Source organism: Cladophialophora psammophila, assembly GCF_000585535.1.
Source record: "Cladophialophora psammophila CBS 110553 chromosome Unknown aczJe-supercont1.15, whole genome shotgun sequence".
Taxonomy (NCBI): domain Eukaryota; kingdom Fungi; phylum Ascomycota; class Eurotiomycetes; order Chaetothyriales; family Herpotrichiellaceae; genus Cladophialophora; species Cladophialophora psammophila.
This window is the reverse complement of record NW_006912936.1, coordinates 939,741-957,480: the sequence shown is the minus strand read 5'-3', so window position 1 is coordinate 957,480 and position 17,740 is coordinate 939,741. Positions and strand designations below refer to the sequence as shown.

Here is a 17,740-nt window from a genome sequence, read left to right as displayed (position 1 = left end):
TCTGGCATCGGAATTAGAGGGTTTTCGTTCCTAGAATCGCATCTCTATGTACGGAGTACTTACTCAGGCATCGCACTTTCCGCGACCGGCATTGGTCGCAGGAGCTGAGATATTTCGTAGAGTGCATGGCCTAAAACCAATGCACGGGTGTTGAGTAGGTGATGGGTTTGTGGGATTTCGTCGAACTTCTGTAACGGAGAAGGCGAGAAGGGCACCAGCTCTCCGCGAGACTTGTGGAGAGCCTCGGAGGCTTTATCTTTCAACCAAGAGAAGGAAATAGAGCGGCGTTATTTAGTGCCGGAAGAGATTTAGATGAGGTTAGCGTAGAACTTTATCTAGCTTAGCGTTGGTGGGCCATTCGGTTGGATAGAACCAATAATCATCCTCTCCTCAAGTCTATCCCCAAGGGGGTTTTCCCACAGAAATTCGACTGCCTTCATTCTTGTAGAACACCCAGGCGGCGATGCTCTGCCTGTCTACGCATATTGAAGAGAGTGCTTGCCCGTCTCTAAGTCACAAGCTGTCTAAATAAAGTCGTACAATGTTAGGCAGACTGTTGGAAACCCGTAGGTGAACGATTTTATGAGCTGTGATTTAATAAGGCTCCCAAGTGTGGCCATACCCTATTTATATTGTAACAAGGCAAAGTGGCTGCGCTGTGCTGGTATGGGGGTAGAAGGAAGGCGATTTGGTTGGTCACATGTCAGGACAAAAAGGGCTAGTATCCTGGCTGTGGATGAGAGGTTTTAAGGCAGGAAGGAGCAACAACAACAATAGCGATAGGCATGCACAGCAGACAGTTGGAGAATGGCTGTACTAGTAGTTAATCGTTGCCGGCGTGCTTGACGCTTCACAGTGCTGGCCATGTGCCATTCTTTACTGTTTGAGCAGAGTATTCCATGTTTTTTTTTTTTTTTGATGCCATCTACCTATTCCAGGGTGTCTCAATATCGTCCCATCCATCCACCTACAACATCATTTGAAGTCAACTCAACGCTCCACTTAGTATCCAACATGGCCACAGCCCAAGAAATCCTACAACACAAGACTTTCATCACCCTCTGCCCACCCCAAATTTCGTCATTCATGACCCACGGCTTCCTCCGCCTCCCCAGCGCCATCCCAAAAGAAACCTGCGAATCCTACACCAAACACGTCTGCACCCACCTAGGCATGGACCCCAGTGACAAAACAACCTGGACCAAAGAGCGTGTCAACATGCCAAAAAACCACATGACGCCGTGGATGCGATGCAGATCTCGCCCACAGTCTGCAATCCTATCTGCGAACCAATCGGCGGCGAAGACCGGCTCGCTAACAGGCGGCAAAGTATGGGGCGATGGTTTCATCGTAAATCTGGGCAGTGCTGAAGTGGAATGTCATGTTGTGCCGCCCAAGGAGCTGCAGGAGTGGCACGTTGACGGGGACTTTTCTGTGCATTTCCTGATTCGCACAAGTAGGTGCTGCTGGTGGTTCCGTGCTGGGCCAACGCTGATGAGATAGGTTTGGGGGTTGGGAAACTTGGATTTGCAGCGAGGGGCCTGAACGCATTGGGAAATGGCTTGTGAGTTTGTGTTTTCCACTTGCAGAATTTGATTCGAACTTCGTGCGTTTATGCTATTAACGTGTTCTGTGTTGCGCACGTGCTCTTTTACTTATCTAGTACAATCATCCCGAAGGAATGTCTCCGTGCATGTCGCCTCGGAGTGCAAGCTCGGAACCATGGAACGCACCCCGTACAAATTTCGCGGACGAAATCCTGCAAGCACCTGATGAGAGCTTCATCTGGATGATGAGGAGGGAAGTATGGCGATGTCATCCTCATGCAGCCACTCACTTTGCACACGGCGGGCAAGAATGCGCGCAGATTGATCCGTAAGTTTGAACCTTTCTAATCCTATTTGATCTGCAACCAAGCGCCACAATTTCATCGCCTGTCTCCAAATTGAGGATTCACAACTCACACATCTTCTGACGCCCACGATACGATACAGGCATCATAGCCAATTCTCTCGTCCTAACTCAAGGGACTACAGCCTCATTGAGCTCAAGACTATCCAAGACGTCGCCAGCGGCGATGTGGACAAGTTCAAGGACTAGAAGATCACGGGGGAAAGAGAGTTTATCATGCCCCAGATGGCAAAGGTCAAGGAGAAGATGCTAGCGGAGGAGAATGAGAGGTTGACAAGGTTGGGCCTTAGGACCTCGGATCCATCAATCCATCAGGGGTCGCATATACAGCCAGCTTTGTATGAGAAGACTGCTAAGACTGCTGTTAGTACATAGGTAGTGGGATGTAGCTAGGGTTAGTGGTTGAAGACGTCAAGTTGAGGACTGAGCATGGGAAATTTGGGACCTGCAACCGCTCCAAAGAACTACTAGCAGCTTAGGACTCGCTCGAAACAGGAATGCAAAGTCCTAAGCCTTGTCTTTCGACCTGCCGCTTCTTGTAACCGACGGAGCGTTTCTTGGGAACGAGAATGGATTATTAGGATTCGAACGAAGTTCTTGAAAGTGATTTTTGGCTTTTCCTACCTATTAAATGCTAATATTGATAACAACACCGTAGTACCTGCCTATAGGAAGTTGGTCTGGGATACCCAGTAGGGAAGACCAAGGTTAGCCTTCTTGGCATCGAGGGAAATCCACCTTCAAAAGCGGCAGCAGCAACCCCCAAATTCGGCAGGAACTTTCCCCGCAACTTGCGTTAGACTGTACTTGTTACTTGTAGAAATCCCTTAGGGTCGTGGTGCGGTCAACTTACCGGTCAACCCGGTTAGTGAATCGGCAGGTGGACCCGTGACTTCGATTGCGTCCATTATCGCTTATCTGCGAGGCTCCATCGATCTTCCAATCTCCCCGCCAGCAGAGCTCTCCCTTTCGTCTCATCTCGACTCACTTCTTCATAGACAAGTACAGCCTCTCGTACTCCTCCGCCGCCGCGTTTCTCCTATCAATCACCGTCAAAATGGGCAACTCGCAGAGCTCGTCCAACCTCAATGAGCCCGCGGTCGAGAAGATCCTCATCCAACAACTCCAGTCACTCCGCACACGCGACAAGCTCTACCAAGTCGAAACCGAGCACGAGTATATACAAGTCGAAGCTGAGAAGGGAATCCCGCACTGCTACTCGACCGATCCCTCTCTGGACATAAAAACCGCTTCAGAATGGGAAAGGGAACTTCTCTCCTCCCCGAAGAACCGCCTCGCATTGAACGCCCTCATCTCAAACGATATCCGCTCTGTCATAAGCAATAAAGTTGCAACTCTTCCTGACACACAAACATTCAACGTCAAGATCCCGTTTGAGGGGTCGCCTGTGACAAACCAACGCTCCTCAGGACGATGTTGGCTGTTCGCAACCACAAATGTGCTGCGTGTGCCGATTATGAAGAAATATAATCTAAAAGAGTTTGAGTTGAGTCAGTCTTATTTGTTCTTCTGGGATAAGATGGAGAAGGCGAATTGGTTTCTAGAGCAAATGATTGACACGGCGGAAAAGGAGTTGGGAGACAGAGAGGCGCAGGAGTTGTTGTCGGCGCCGGTCAATGATGGTGGGCAGTGGGACATGGCGAGTAACCTGGTCGAGAAATACGGATTGGTAAGGCAATGCTTGTCAGAATGCTCGTACTAGAGCTTTCAATACTGACATTTGTGGTGATATGCAGGTTCCACAAAAGTTGTACCCGGACAGCTACAACGCCATGAACTCCTCGGCCATGGGTTCGATCCTGACAACAAAATTACGAGAAGATGGTCTTGCTCTGCGCGCTCTGGTCCATAACGGAGTCTCGGCCACTACCAAAAGGTCATCCTCGTTGGCTCTTGCAAAAGCGAAAATGATGCGTGAAATTCACTGCATCCTCACGCTCATGCTGGGCCCGCCTCCCAAACCAGACGAGAAGTTCACATGGGAATTCTACGACAAGGACGAAAAGTACCACAAAACAACAATGACGCCGCTCGAACTCGCCAAATCCCTCTCCACACCGAGTGTAGTGAGAAGTTTGGGCGGTGCTGACGTTTCCCGTATGTTCAGCCTCGTGAACGATCCCCGGAACAAGTACATGGGCCTTCTCACCGTCTCACGTCTGGGTAACGTCGTCGGCGGACGACCAATCACCTACGTCAACGTGGATATGACAACGATGAAGAGAGCAGCGATCGCGATGCTTCGCGCCGGCCTCCCTGTCTTCTTCGGCAGCGACGTAGGCAAATTCTCCAATTCGCAGAGCGGCATCATGGATCCGGAACTGTACGACTACGGCCTCGCATTCAACATCTCGCTCAATCTGTCCAAGTCTCAGCGCCTGAAGGTACGAGAGTCCGCGATGACGCACGCTATGGTCTTGACGGGCGTCCAAATGGAAGACGACGGTAAGGGCCGCGAGAGGAGCGTGCGGTGGCGCGTGATGAATTCCTGGGGCGAGAGCGCTGGTGAGAAAGGTTACTTCGTCATGACAGATAAATGGATGGATGAGTTTGTCTACCAGGTCGTGGTGGATCCAGGTTTTGTGGCAAAGGAGGTTCGCGATGTGTTGAAGGGCGAGCCAGTCGTTCTACCGCTGTGGGATCCTATGGGGGCCCTGGCATGAAGACCCCACAGGTGGAAAAGGAGGACGAATGAGATGGATCAGACAGAGAGGAGATATATTAACCACGACCTCCCGATGATAGATGTGGTACGATTATGAGCGAATAGATAAAGCGGGTTCACGTGTTCATGCGGTCATGCTTCTGTTTTAAATTACCAGGTCATAGGATTGTAGACTATCGATGGAGCGATTCCATTAGAATACAATGATTGAGATTGGTACCATGGAGCTACGTGACCAAGCCGGACGCACTGTGACGCGCATGAGGCTCAATCACGGCGAAGTCCTGGAGAATGGAGGGCCGAAAGGCTGCTCTGGCATGGCCGTCAAGCCTGAGCCCGTGAGAGGAAAACTTGTCGCAGAAACTCCTTCGCTAATCTCGAGGCATTCAGGTGTTAACAAGACAATGCCATGTTCCATGTCCAAGCACACCCTTATTTGGGGCAAAATAAAATCCCACTTTGACTGATAGAAAACATCCGATGCTAAACCCAACGCCGGCCATCCGCTTGTTGATGCAGTCGCTGAAAGACTAGGCCATTCGCAGTTCTTTATGATGACTCTCACTGCTCTCAATCTTCCCAGCTCTTCTCCACAGTCTCCCTCACTCTCTTGGTGTACTCCTTGCGGTTGTCCTTGTAGAGATTGCTGGCTTCGACATTGGCCGGAGAGCTCGTGTTTGGGTCGTTTAATAGACTCTGTATAGACGTCAAGATTGCGGCGACATCGTAGGTTGGAGACCACCGGTTCTGAAGGATATCCAAGCACAACTCGCCAGTGCCGTAGACATTTGGGTGGAACATTTGTGAAACGAATTTGACCCCGGGAGGCTTATTCGGGTAGGCTTCTTCGAATTGCATGACTAGTCTGAACGTGCCGTCTTCGAACGGAGTATCTGCAGGACCAATAATTACAGCATTCCTAAATTCCTGTGAGAGTTGATCCGGAGATGACGGGGACGGTGAGGGGTAAGGATTTACCAGGTCATGACATTGTCGGCGATAGGAGAGGCAGAGACACCAGCAGGAGGATCTGTTTGCATACGCTGTAAGAGGACTAGGTTAGTACTCATAGGACACTAAGTGCCAGGATCAAAGCCATATCCTAAGGACGGAAACTGCGTACCTTGAAGTCCCGCATCAGGCGGCGTCGTGCGGAGGTGGACATGGCGGATTCTCTGGGTTTTAAGATGGGGTAGGCGGTGGGAGAGTCGGCTGAGAGGTTATTCTGAGTGTCGACTTGTTTGTAGTTGGAGGTGTGTAGGAGGGAAGGAGATCAGGAAGGACGCACGCGAGGTCGAGAGATAGAAGAGCAGCGAAGACGGAGTGGCACGCCAATACCAATACGAAGAATGGTTTGCCCTCCATTCGATTCACCGAGTCAGCCTTCCAGAAGCGACGGTGAACACTCCACCCTAGCCAGAAGGGAAGTCACGAGGGACGCTATACTCCGTCGTACTGGTATTAGTCATCGAGCCATGGGGTACCGGCCCTTGCGCCGCCCAACGGCGCCATGGCACCACGTGACTGCCAAGAAGGGCCTCCAGGGTCCTCCAGCTTCTTCCGAAATTCCTCCATGTCGCAGCCGAGGATGTGCTTCCGCCCTTTACGAAAGATTCACGGATCCGAAAGATCAGATTCCGCGTCTCGTGGACTCTGGGAGACCGAAGGACTAGTTTGCCTCCCAATATTTTATGAATGGAGCTCTGCCTCCCCCTGTGATCTTGACTGATTAGTAGGGCATCTCTACCTCCAGCTCGAGCGATTTCTCTAAATACTCGTTGTGTCGACCTCGTCTCCTTCGACCGTTGCTCCTCATTCCCCGCTCGAGCAAGACCAAAGCTTGACCTGACATGTGCAGTTGAGTGTCTAATATATACACCCCGGTGCCCCTGTTCGAGCCTGTTCCCAACCTGGATCCCCAACGCTCCAACACCGTCGAGATGCCCTCCCTTACCTCTTCCGCCGCTCGCATGGCGTCCCGCGCCTCCTCCACCGCCAGCGCCGGCGCCCGCCTCTCACAGATGCGTAGCCAGATGAGCACCAATGCTACCTCCCCTATTGCTCGCAACAAAGAGATCGGCGAAGCATACATTCTCTCTGCCTCCCGCACCCCGACAGCCAAGTTCAACGGCGGCTTCATGAGCATGTCCGCCCCACAGCTGGGCGCCATTGCGATCAAGTCTGCTATTGAGAAGTCGAAAGTTCCTGTATCCAAGATAACAGATGTATATATGGGCAACGTACTGGCGGCGGGGTTGGGTCAAGCACCAGCCAGGCAAGCCTCCATATTCGCTGGCTTACCTTCAACGATTGAAGCCGTAACAATCAACAAGGTCTGTGCTTCGGGATTGAAAGCAGTTGTCCTCGCGGCTCAGAATATCCAGCTTGGACTGGCGGAGGCGCAAATTGCAGGCGGTATGGAGAATATGTCTCGTGTGCCCTACTACCTGCCCAGAGCAGCACAGAACCCAGCGTTTGGAAACATACAACTGAAGGATGGACTGATTGGAGACGGGCTCTGGGATGTGTATAACCAGTTTCATATGGGTAACTGCGCAGAAAACACGGCGAAGAAGTTCAACATCTCCAGAGAAATGCAGGATGAATATGCCATCAGAAGCTTTGAAAGATCGCAAAAGGCTTGGGCGGAAGGCAAATTCCAAGACGAGGTTGTCCCCGTCACTGTCAAGGGAAAGAAGGGTGACACTATCATCTCCGAAGACGAAGGTTACAACAACCTAAAAAAGGATAAGGTTCCCACTTTGAAGCCGGCGTTTGTAAAGGATCCTTCCCAAGGAACAGTGACGGCTGCAAATTCGTCGACCTTCAATGACGGTGCAAGTGCGTTGGTGTTGGGCAACAAGGCTATTGCGCGGGAATATGGCAAGGGAAGCCGTGTGCTCGCACGGATCATTAGTTCCGCTGATGCAGCGATTGATCCAGTGGATTTCCCTATCGCGCCCGCGAAAGCTGTGCCTATTGCGCTAGAAAGAGCCGGGCTGACCAAAGACGACATTGCGATCTGGGAATTCAATGAGGCGTTTGCGGCAGTCATCAAGGCAAATGAACAGGTGAGTTGCACAGTTTCGAAATTATATAGGAATGCCTTTTGGGCTGACTTGTTCACAGATTCTTGGTCTGGAGGACGCTAAGGTGAACATGCTGGGCGGTGCCATCTCCCTCGGCCACGCCCTTGGCAGCTCGGGCTCGCGTATCTTGACGACCTTGCTGCATCAATTGAAGCCAGGCGAGTACGGATGCGCGGCGATTTGCAACGGTGGTGGTGCAGCGACCGCCATGATTGTGCAACGGATCGAGAACGTTGACTAAGTACGGGCTAGGCCTTGTAATGGTCTGGATGTGGAATGAGCTACATGAAAAGAAGAATGAGGGTTGAGGTTCCGACGAGGAGGACACACGGGATAAAGCTGGATTTTACTCGATGGTGGAATTAGTGAAAGGTGGCATCCAGCCGTCGCAGGCATAGCGCCGGCGTTGTACAGTACTATCACCTTGAAACCCAGCACGCTGTCATTCAGAGGGACCGTCACAACCACAAGTATAAGGGCATTGATGACCAGTTGCGGCCGGTGGGTGATTGTGCCCATATATCGTTGTCGTTTGATCCATCGTCATCCACAAATGCAAGATATGGCTTAAAGTCTCAATACTACGAAGATCTCGACCTCCGTCCCTTTCCATGGGCGCCGCTTCAATCACCTCAGTCGCCTGTAACGTCCGCTCAGTCACTCACCTGGCTGGGCTCAGCCCGCTCGCTGCGCGGTGTCATGCCGTGCCTCGAGTTATGAACATGCTACCTACGTAAGCAGAGCAGGGACGTATGTACCCCTGTGTCCCTATAAGATCTAGATAGGCGAGGCGGCGTATCAACTGGGCACAGATGGCCTTGATGAAGGAGGGGTGTGAGGGCTGGGATTCCCGAGCACTGTGTGCTGTATTCCCTCGCGTCTAAGGCACGAGCACACAAATGGAGCACTCAAACACGCACTATTGCGTCGTACACTTGAGACGACAGAGAATGACGCCAACCATGCTCCTCTGAGGGTACGTTTGGCCACTATATTTGTGATTGATTTTTGCCATGTGTGTGTACCTTCTCTGGGTATGTGGTTGTCTCTCCTTCGTACTGTCTTGGAAGTACGAGCTCCTGTCTGGCTGCCCAGGAACCTCATTACCACACACGCGCCAGGGTTCAACCTTCTTTCTTTCCCAGGGCGCAAAGTGGGGATGTGGTCCTCCTGACGATACCGGGTCGAAACGTGGCCAATTTTGCAAAATACTGGTAATAATGAAAAAAGAAGTAGAATAGATTTATTTGCCTGCTGCTGAGCGGCGGAGTGTGGTTTGGTTTCGTAAGTGAAGGTAGGTACATAGGGAGGCGAAACCTCGATGATGGGGCAAGCCCGATATAGTGACATCAATGGAACAAGATTGTCTCAGATCCCAGATTCCAGACCCGGTTATCTGAAACCAAAAACTTTGTAAGCCGGGTGTAAGTGAAGGTAAAAGAGGTCGTCTCGGCCGTGTGTAGACTGGTGGGGTGCAGCCCCCGGGAAAACGCAAATACCCTCAGAAGTTTGGTCATGGTGTTTCGTCAAAAAGATCGTCGCCGCTCGAAAAGAAAAGGAATGAGATAGAATAACATATTACCGCCCATAACCACTGAACCCATATCCTCGAGCTCATCATAGCCTATATTGCAACTGAGCTGACGACTTGCATTCTCTTCAAAGACTTCTTTCTGAGGACTTTCTGGTTGTTCTTCCCGGGCACCGTCACAATCCCCATGACGTTCTCCCTCTCCTGCTCTCTATGTTGATCAGGAGAGGAGTTCGGAGGCCGAAGGGTTTGGTCTGTGCTTGGATTTCGAGAAGAGTGTCCGGAGCGAGGCGCGGAACTAGTTTGTCCATGAGAAGAAATGTCGTGTAGATCCATCCTGGTTGACCAATAATCCGTCGAGGTGTGTAAACGGGGAACCTGGGTTTCATAGATGATTCCGCTAGGGCCAATGCTGGAGACGGACATCCTAGCTAGGTTTGTAGTGGACGTGGCAGGTGAGTTGGTCTTGCCGTCTTGGCGTGGATGAGATAGATTGGCCTGAGATTGATTCATCTGTCGATAAAAGGAATTAGAGCCTTGAGAGCGGACATCGGCAAGGCTTGAGCGCGTAACTGATGGGGGCATTGGATACGGGAGCGGCTTCGGTTCTAGAAGACGAGATGCTGTCGGCGGCGAAGCGTTCAGCTTATGTTGTCTGTTGGGTGAGGGTAACAAGTTTGAGGAGGTGGGGCGGTCTTGTTGTCGACTTAGCGACGTCTTGGATTGAGTAGTAGGGGCCGGGACGGTAAGAGTCATTTGTTCCCGCGGGATGGCAGGGCTAGGCTGTGGTGACTGCCCTGCCAGCGGTGTGCTATCCAACGGGTTTATTGCGGAATGGTGAGAAGAACGAGGCAATGGGGATATACTCGGTCCATTTGCTGTACTGATCATAGACTGATGTGGCGAACGTTCTAATATTCGGGAAAGAGTCGCTTGAGATCTTTGTGTGACCGGCGATGAAGGAGCACGATTGCTGAATGATCTGGAAAAGTTGGTATGCTTATTCGGTCCTAATGGTGACGGCGATGGCGATGGCGATGGCGAAGGGATTGTTATTTCCCAAATTCTCGTGGTAGGCGGCTCTTTAAATCTTTCGGGAGTCTGAACGGGAGTAGCAGTCAACAGTTCCCTTCGAAGTGTAATGGTGGTGGCTCTGGACGTGGGCCGAGTATTTATTGATCCAGTCTCGGCTTGAGACATGTATTCTTGTCGAGACTGTGATCTGTCCATAATGGTGCTCCACCACTCGAAAGGACTTTTTCTACCTGTCATGGCCGATTCGTTGTCTGCCAGAACCCCAAACTGCCTCATGCCGAACTTAGAGCCTGTTAAAGACAGGTGCTGTGAAGTTGGAACTATCCGCCCCCGCCTCAAGGTAACGCGGCGAAGAGGGCCGGTGAGGTTGTCCACCTCTCTCCGTTGTTTGGCCCTTCGACGTAGAAACCAACATCGTAACGCAACAGCAATGGCGAGCAACAGAAGAGTCGAGCCGACAGCAATTATGACGATGTAAACCCATAGCGGTAACCCAGTATCATCGAGAAGAGTCGTCATGAAGAAAGATAACACGCCGCGACGAGGATAGGGAACATCGGGTCCCCTCGAAAGGGTCGTAGGTACTCAGTGGAGAGTGAGTGCCCCAGTTATAGGGTTAAGAGTAAGATGATATACTCAGTGACTGATGCATTGACATTTGGCACAAGGATCAAATGATAAGATGTCGAGGTGCCTGGCGTATAGCTGGCTGGAAGGTTGACGGGAGCTGACACGACCTTCAAGACGCTTGAACTGAGAAGATTCGAACTCAGATCTGCCGGTATCGGTGAAAAACGGTCTTTGCGATTATTTGCGGATTGTCGCCGCGAAGACCAAGGATACGCCGGTCAGGAAGTGAATAGAATTTGGAATGGAACGGGAGAGTACGGCATCGGAAATCCCTCTTCGATAGGGAGAAAGGTGAGTGAAAGAGAGACGGAAACGCGAATGTCGAGTTGAAGAGAAGAGTTCCGACTGAAGCGGAGGGCGCGAATGAGAACAAGAACCAGCAAGTGAAAAGCAACGAAATGGACGGAGTACAGTAATGAATGAAGCAGATAGCAAGGTTCCGTGAGGAGAGAAGAGAAGCAGCAAAAGTGCGGTGTCAACAGGGAAGATGCCTGGACCAATAACGATACTTAGTGACGACTCTCTCGCGTGGGAATCGTTCAATGGGAGCGGGAAGCATGTGGATAAAGGATCCAAAAGTTTGCCTTTGGCCTCTTGCCAGGCTTCCCGCTTCTGACAGGATGATGGAAATAGTTCCAACGGCCCTGGATGGATTGAAATCATGACGAGGGGTCTAGCTTGGGACTGCCAGCCCTAATGCTCTGACTATGTATTGATCCCTGGGGGCCAGGACCTTGTTGCAAATGAAAGGAAGATAGCGTCATTGTTGAGGGCGGATTTGCCAATCTGGACAAATCAATTTGAGAGTGAGCCACATGATGCAGGAACGGATGAGAGGCGAAGGAAAGCGAGAGCGAGAGCGGGACGAAGAATCTCGATTATCAGGTGCGCAATCCGCTTCAGAAGGGGTCAGTACGCGGTACATAGATCATGACAATGCAGGTTGCCAGTCAAAGAACCAAAAGTCCATCTTTGATGAACGGGCACAAGCAAAACGATGAATAAGGACTTTGAAACGCGCGAAAGAACAGGAAGCGACGTGGATCGACTGACCTTCGGAACAGAGCCCCTGGGTTCCCCTCCCACCGAGTGCCAGTGGGAACAAGGCAGAGTGCCTGCGCCATGCAAGGGGCACGAGGGAAGCAGGCGAAGGCATTGGACGCAGCCACGAACTCCTGGCTCCAGATCGTCAGGAACAAGAGGACACCATCGGCATGGTCGGATGCCTAACGATGGACCAATGTGGAGAGTTAGTGGATTGTGACCAGCTCTTCGAAACACACAACTCAGAGGGGGAGGAAAAAGCAAGAGAAGGCGGCAGGGCGATGCCGACGAATTGGCAACCAGACTCTGCTCCTTGTACGTACTGTAGCCTCCCCTTTTACTTCGTATTTTGGGCAGCGATGTCCATGAGGAAGAAAAGACCACAAGATTAACCCATGATTGGTGTGCCATCATCAACCCAAGTCAAGGCCTTGAGCCCAGCTAACAAGACGCGCTTGAGGCGTTGTGAGCACGGGCGCGGCAGATCCCTCATCGCTAAAGATTGCCGGGGGACCTACCCAGTACAGTACCTAAGTACCGAGTATTGTCGAGACTCGATTACAAGGACTTGTACCCAGTAGGTAGAGCATTGCGGGCTTCGCCCATTCAGGTTGCTCCAGGGCCGTGGCTGATCCACCAACTTGAAACAGCCCAAAAGGAGGGCGGGTGAGCTGGCAAGATCCTGGCCTCACGAGCCGCGTCTGATCATCCACACGAGCAAGATTGATTCCTTACCTTTTTGCCACCTCACAAAATCTCATCGGCTGGTTCTTGTCCGTTGTCCTGCTCTTTTACCCGTGAGCTCTCCCCCATCAGTTGCTCTCATCTCAGTGCACCTGTGCAAATCCCATGTTCGCAGCAAACCCTTGCCTACTGATCTAGCAGAAGATCATGCTTCAAGCGAGATGAACATAGCCATGGATTAGTGTCTCCCGGCAAATCTTCCCGGAGAATAAGTAAGCCTGACTGTGCTCGTGTTCGAGGCCATTTTCTTGATGTTCAATTTTGAAACGAGATTGATCAAGAGATACGCGGGCTGCCGGTCCGAGACGAGGATGGCTGCGGACTATCATGATGCCGCCCGACACGCGTGGATGAAACGGAGAGAGACACCAAGCAGGTACTGGCGGCCTGCCGAGGTTGTCGCCTGCTCTGGTCCTAGGTACCAAGTACCTCGTACCTGGTAGATGGCTGGAACTCGTCAGACAATAGTGGCAGCCGACGAGTATCTTCAAACGGTTCCACGACGCAGTTCATGGGTTGAGTCCGGAGTACCTGGCTCTCTGGTGAACTGCGATCTTTGTTGCAAGATTAACATCGTGCCCTTGACATTTACCAGTGTCAGTGACTGGGGATAAATGCACCAAGAAGAAGCTGGCAGTGTCCGTACCTGGAACAAATTCCGCCCGCCGACTTGAATGTGCGTTGATGTGTGTTGTCGAGGCCAAAGGAGCAGGCGGACCGATGAGTGAATGGGGAGTGAAATGGATGTCGATCTCACAAACCGGATTGACGCCCGCAGGCTGCGCACCCAAAATAATTCCCACTGTGACCCTTCACCGTCCTTGACCGTCCAAACCGTCGCCTGCCACCAAACATAAGTGAATTCTGTTTTCTCGCCACTCCTCTCGCAGTCTCGACTTCTGTATTGTACCATCAACCTGGTACATTTTACTCTCTCCTTCAAGATGTCGCGCCTACGCCTGCGATGACCCGGCACGTCTCATTGCTTTTCAGTTCTGTCTCGCTGTCGGGAACCGACTCCTTTGTGTTACCAGCCCTAACCCCCGCAATTCTGCAACATTGACGTATATCGCCTACGTTGAAATTGCAATATCTGAATAGTACTCATTTGCGCTGGAATAACCAGTCCTTCAACATGGGGAAACAGCCAGCGGTTGTCTTTGTCGTCCGGTGCAACATCCTTTCCAATTTTCTTGGTCTTTCGAACGTCCGCGCTGATTCTTGTTCAATAGTCACGGCGCCCGTCTCGATCAGGCAGATAGGAATTGGACTGCCACTGCCGAAGCCCCTTACGACCCTCCTCTGTCTTATGGCGGCTGGATCCAGTGCCAAACCTTGGGGTTGAGGATCAACAATGAACTGCATAACCTCAACAAGCAATCCAAACCTCAAAGTGAGGGCAAGGAAGACGGTGTGCAAGAGACCCAGCCTCGCAAGAGACGGAAGGTCATTATCCACAGTTCGCCATATCTGCGATGTGTCCAATCTTCTATTGCGATTGCCGCAGGCATACAACATCCTCAGAACCACTCTCGGCCGCGCATGAAGTCGCGCCAACTCTCGTCCCGCTCTAATCTCTCGCCCATGGACGAAGCGCTGGACACGGCTGAGGACTCGAGTGAAGTTGATCGAGCGTCTCTCGAACGCGTAACTACCAAAGGCAAGGGGCACACAAACCGTCTTGGCTACAATACCTGCAAGTTGCGCATTGATGCATTTCTGGGGGAATGGCAATCTGCCGGCTATTTCCAAGAAGGCTCTGCTCCTCCCCCTTCCGCCGTCCTCGTCTCACAAGCGAAGATGAGCCTCCAAAACCCACAAGAAGAGATTAAAGGCGCCGATCTCTCAGGTTCCCTCGCCTTTAACCTGCCACCACCAGTCGACACGGAAGAGGCAGAAACCGAAATCACATCTGTACCAGTCCATGAAAAGACTGGTTTACGGGCTATGGCGGCCGTTGGCCATTCTCTTCCCAAGCGTCCACGCAATATCTCTTTTGGGACCGAGTTAGCAAATGGTGCGCGGATATTGAACAGAACTCTTCATGGGCCTCTGGGTTATAGCCCTCCAATGCCAAATTATGCAATTGGATCTTCTGACAAAATCCCCCCGGGGTTTGTGGCCCATGCACGAGATGCTTGTGTTGAGATTGACGGGGACTGGGACAGCCAGAATGAACCACTTGAGTGGGGCGATGGTGGCCCCTTCGACGAGGATTGGGGGAAAATGCACCGCAGGTTTCGCAATGGTCTGCAGAAAATGATTGCATTCTACGAGAGCCAGAATGCCGGAGACGGGAATAACAGTGACGAGCAAGATGACGATGAAGAACTCGTGGTCATTCTGGTAACCCATCAGGCAGGCTGCAACGCTCTGATCAGGTTGCTTACAGCCGCACCTGCTTTGCGCGACGTGGGTCTTTCTTCCTTGTCTATGGCCGTGAGAAAAGAAACCCAGCAAGCTCCCCCAGAACCATCGTCTCCAACACGCAGAAGAGGATCTCTGGATTTGACCATATCGGAGGACTACGACATGAAAATCATAGCCTCTACCGAACATCTCCGTGCCCCGTCCAATCCACTAGGGTTGAACTCACCTCGACTTGGAAAGTCACCGGCATTTGCCAGTCGTCGAGCTGTGGGAGCCGATTCCCCAGAAGGATTCAGCCTAGGAGAGTCAGTGGCACCCCGCGGCTCTGCATCCCTGATGCCTGCTAGAAGCATAAGTCAGAGATCCCATGCAGCAGATACGGTGGATTCATCTGAGCCTCCCACGGGACTCTGGCGGCGAGGAAGTCGGTACTCCCGAGACGAGACGACCGAGTCGTCGAGTGACGCTTTCGCAACACCCAGTTCGCTCAGCGTCGGTCGCTCAGACAGTATACAAGAGGAGCTCCAGCTCTGGAGCGGTCGTGGCAGCGGAGCGAACCTAGAGATCATGGGCAGTGACGAGCAACCAGGCTCCTTCCCCCTCTTACCTGTCCGTAGCGCGAGTCAGGCAGGGCTTTGGGGCGGTGAATCTTCGATCAAGCGCGAGAGGAGCCCCGGGAAGAGACGGTGGACGGCCGTCGAGAGATCCCCGTGAGAAAAGAATGGCAGGTTGGTCGAAGCCCGAGCAGGACAGGACAGGATGTCAATCCGTGAACCGTGTTGGGGGGAACACCTCTTGGACGACATTTCATGAGAAACTCGCAAGCACATACATAATATAATATGGTAACGAAACCTCGCTCTCTCGCTCATGAGACACGATTGATCATATTCTGGCATCTATCTAGTCATGATGCAGTTCACTCAAATGTAAATAAACACTCATCAGCCTCGCTCTGCTATAGGTGTGAACTCCGGCACGCGGCTGATGGATCATCCGTCGTTGTTGTCGTCATCATCGCTCTTCTAATCAAGTCACCTTTTTGATAAACGCCGAAACCTTCTCTGCCACGACCTCAAAGGCCTCTTCAGGTAAATAATGCCCATACCCGTCACCCACGCCGTATCCCTCATAATCCACACCTTCAGCCACCCACCCTTTCCACACGCCCTGGACGTCAATGCGCGCCCCCAGTTTGGCTTTACTAAACATGACAAGCAAGGGTACGCCGACTTTTCTGCCGGCCTTCTGGTCCTCGTCCTGCTCTGTGGCTTCGGGCGCCGCGCCGGCCGCGTAGTCAAGACAGGAGTAGTAGATGGTTTCTCTCTCGCTGAATAGGCCGCCGTAGACGTCGAGCGCGTTTTGCGAAATGATTCTTTCCAGCGATTTCGGGTTTGGGCCGGAGATGCGTGTGTGTGCACCCTTGGCCCAGTTGGCGCCGCCGAACGCGGAGATCATCTCCGTCGCCAGATCCGCGTTTGCCAGGAGTGGCCAGTGGAAGTATCCCTGGCTTATGGCCGGGTCGGAGAAAGCGGTCCATTGTTCCTTGGTCGGGACTATGTCGAGCAGGATTGTGCCGAGGACCGTCAGGTTCCAGTCCTTGTAGAGGGTGGGTGAGGACTGATGCGGGTGCGAGAAGTCGACTGAGAGACGATGGCTGATTCGTGCACCACGGTCGTGGCCACCTAGGATGATCCGTCTTGGAGAAGCGGCCGATTTGGTCTTGAAGACGTCGGCGAGAGCCTCCAGTAAAGCGGTGCCCACGGATCGTTTGGTGTTAGACGCCGGGTCGCGGATAGGTGTTGAGGTACCGTATCCGGGAAGCTCGGGTACGAATAAGGAGATCTTGCCTTGGAGGAGAGGGACCACCTGTTGCATTGCTAGGTCAATTGAAACAACGATCTGATTGAGGATAATGCGGTGCTAGCTAATGCCGCATATTGTGCAAGGGCACGGCTCTCGGACACGTGATGGGAAGGGGATTATTAAGGGGCGAGGGGGAAAACCAACATGACGCCATCTGATTCCAACTGTCAGCCTTGAGCGAACGGTCACAGCTGCGTAGGAGGATGCCTCACTCATAAGCAGATTGAGGATAACCATGAACTAGAGTCAGTATAGGAGAGTTGGGCCCTAGGTTGGATATGTAGCTAACGACTTCTGAGCCAGACGATGTCTTGGTGACATTGCGGGTGAGTTTGAGCGAGGAGAAGAGCTGAGAAGTCTGTGCTACTGCTTCTGCTGCCATAGTTGGTTGATGGAGAGGGCACCAAGGCTTCATTCAACAATGGTGGCAGAGAATTGGACTGCTTCAGGTTAAACTGAAAGGATCGAGGGAGAGAGGAAAGAAAGCGTTTGATCTTCTGCCCTGGGGAGTTTTTATGTGTTCCTCCCTTCCGCCCTGGGTATTTGTTGGCCCGAAGAGATCCTGTGCTCGTCAAGGCGTATACATGGACAATTACTAAACTTGATTGCCCGCGAGCTCGGTACCGAGTACTCGATGAACTGTGTTGGAAGCGGGAGGAAGGTGAGGAGATGAGGAGATGCGGCGCCACACGTGGCGCCATACCAGTAGCGTGCTGGGGATGGACAGGTGCCGAGTCGCATTAACGGGAGGAAAGCCCTGGGCGTCGTTGGGCAAGGGTGCAGGGCCAATTAGGCCAGTTAGGTGACAAGGGCGCCGCAGTTTCAGGCATCAAG

The 17,740-nt window shown here is 52.2% G+C and overlaps 7 protein-coding genes across 7 annotated transcripts; 4 read left to right on the top strand and 3 right to left on the bottom strand.

The window, feature by feature from the left end:
- Positions 1–1,014: 1,014 nt before the first annotated feature.
- A1O5_09276 (uncharacterized protein) lies at positions 1,015–2,100 on the top strand (the record flags this gene model as incomplete). Its single annotated transcript, XM_007749855.1, has 4 exons — positions 1,015–1,456; positions 1,504–1,564; positions 1,714–1,875; positions 1,995–2,100. The coding sequence occupies 4 exons, from the start codon at positions 1,015–1,017 to the stop codon at positions 2,098–2,100; spliced, it is 771 nt and encodes a 256-aa protein (XP_007748045.1).
- Positions 2,101–2,968: 868 nt separating this feature from the next.
- Positions 2,969–4,595, top strand: A1O5_09275 (bleomycin hydrolase; the record flags this gene model as incomplete). Its single annotated transcript, XM_007749854.1, has 2 exons — positions 2,969–3,601; positions 3,669–4,595. 2 exons carry the CDS (start codon positions 2,969–2,971, stop codon positions 4,593–4,595), a joined length of 1,560 nt encoding a protein of 519 aa, XP_007748044.1.
- Positions 4,596–5,167: 572 nt separating this feature from the next.
- Positions 5,168–5,762, bottom strand: A1O5_09274 (ubiquitin-conjugating enzyme E2 2; the record flags this gene model as incomplete). Its single annotated transcript, XM_007749853.1, has 3 exons — positions 5,168–5,516; positions 5,576–5,640; positions 5,721–5,762. The coding sequence occupies 3 exons, from the start codon at positions 5,760–5,762 to the stop codon at positions 5,168–5,170; spliced, it is 456 nt and encodes a 151-aa protein (XP_007748043.1).
- Positions 5,763–6,537: 775 nt separating this feature from the next.
- A1O5_09273 (acetyl-CoA C-acetyltransferase) lies at positions 6,538–7,927 on the top strand (the record flags this gene model as incomplete). Its single annotated transcript, XM_007749852.1, has 2 exons — positions 6,538–7,668; positions 7,727–7,927. The coding sequence occupies 2 exons, from the start codon at positions 6,538–6,540 to the stop codon at positions 7,925–7,927; spliced, it is 1,332 nt and encodes a 443-aa protein (XP_007748042.1).
- A 1,398-nt stretch (positions 7,928–9,325) lies between these two features.
- Positions 9,326–10,771, bottom strand: A1O5_09272 (uncharacterized protein; the record flags this gene model as incomplete). The annotated part of the gene is made up of 1 exon (XM_007749851.1): positions 9,326–10,771. A coding segment is annotated over one exon (1,446 nt), but the record flags the coding sequence as incomplete, so codon positions are not given.
- A 3,034-nt stretch (positions 10,772–13,805) lies between these two features.
- On the top strand, positions 13,806–15,754 carry A1O5_09271 (uncharacterized protein; the record flags this gene model as incomplete). Its single annotated transcript, XM_007749850.1, has 2 exons — positions 13,806–13,840; positions 13,903–15,754. The coding sequence occupies 2 exons, from the start codon at positions 13,806–13,808 to the stop codon at positions 15,752–15,754; spliced, it is 1,887 nt and encodes a 628-aa protein (XP_007748040.1).
- A 315-nt stretch (positions 15,755–16,069) lies between these two features.
- On the bottom strand, positions 16,070–16,918 carry A1O5_09270 (uncharacterized protein; the record flags this gene model as incomplete). The annotated part of the gene is made up of 1 exon (XM_007749849.1): positions 16,070–16,918. One exon carries the CDS (start codon positions 16,916–16,918, stop codon positions 16,070–16,072), a length of 849 nt encoding a protein of 282 aa, XP_007748039.1.
- Positions 16,919–17,740: the final 822 nt, after the last annotated feature.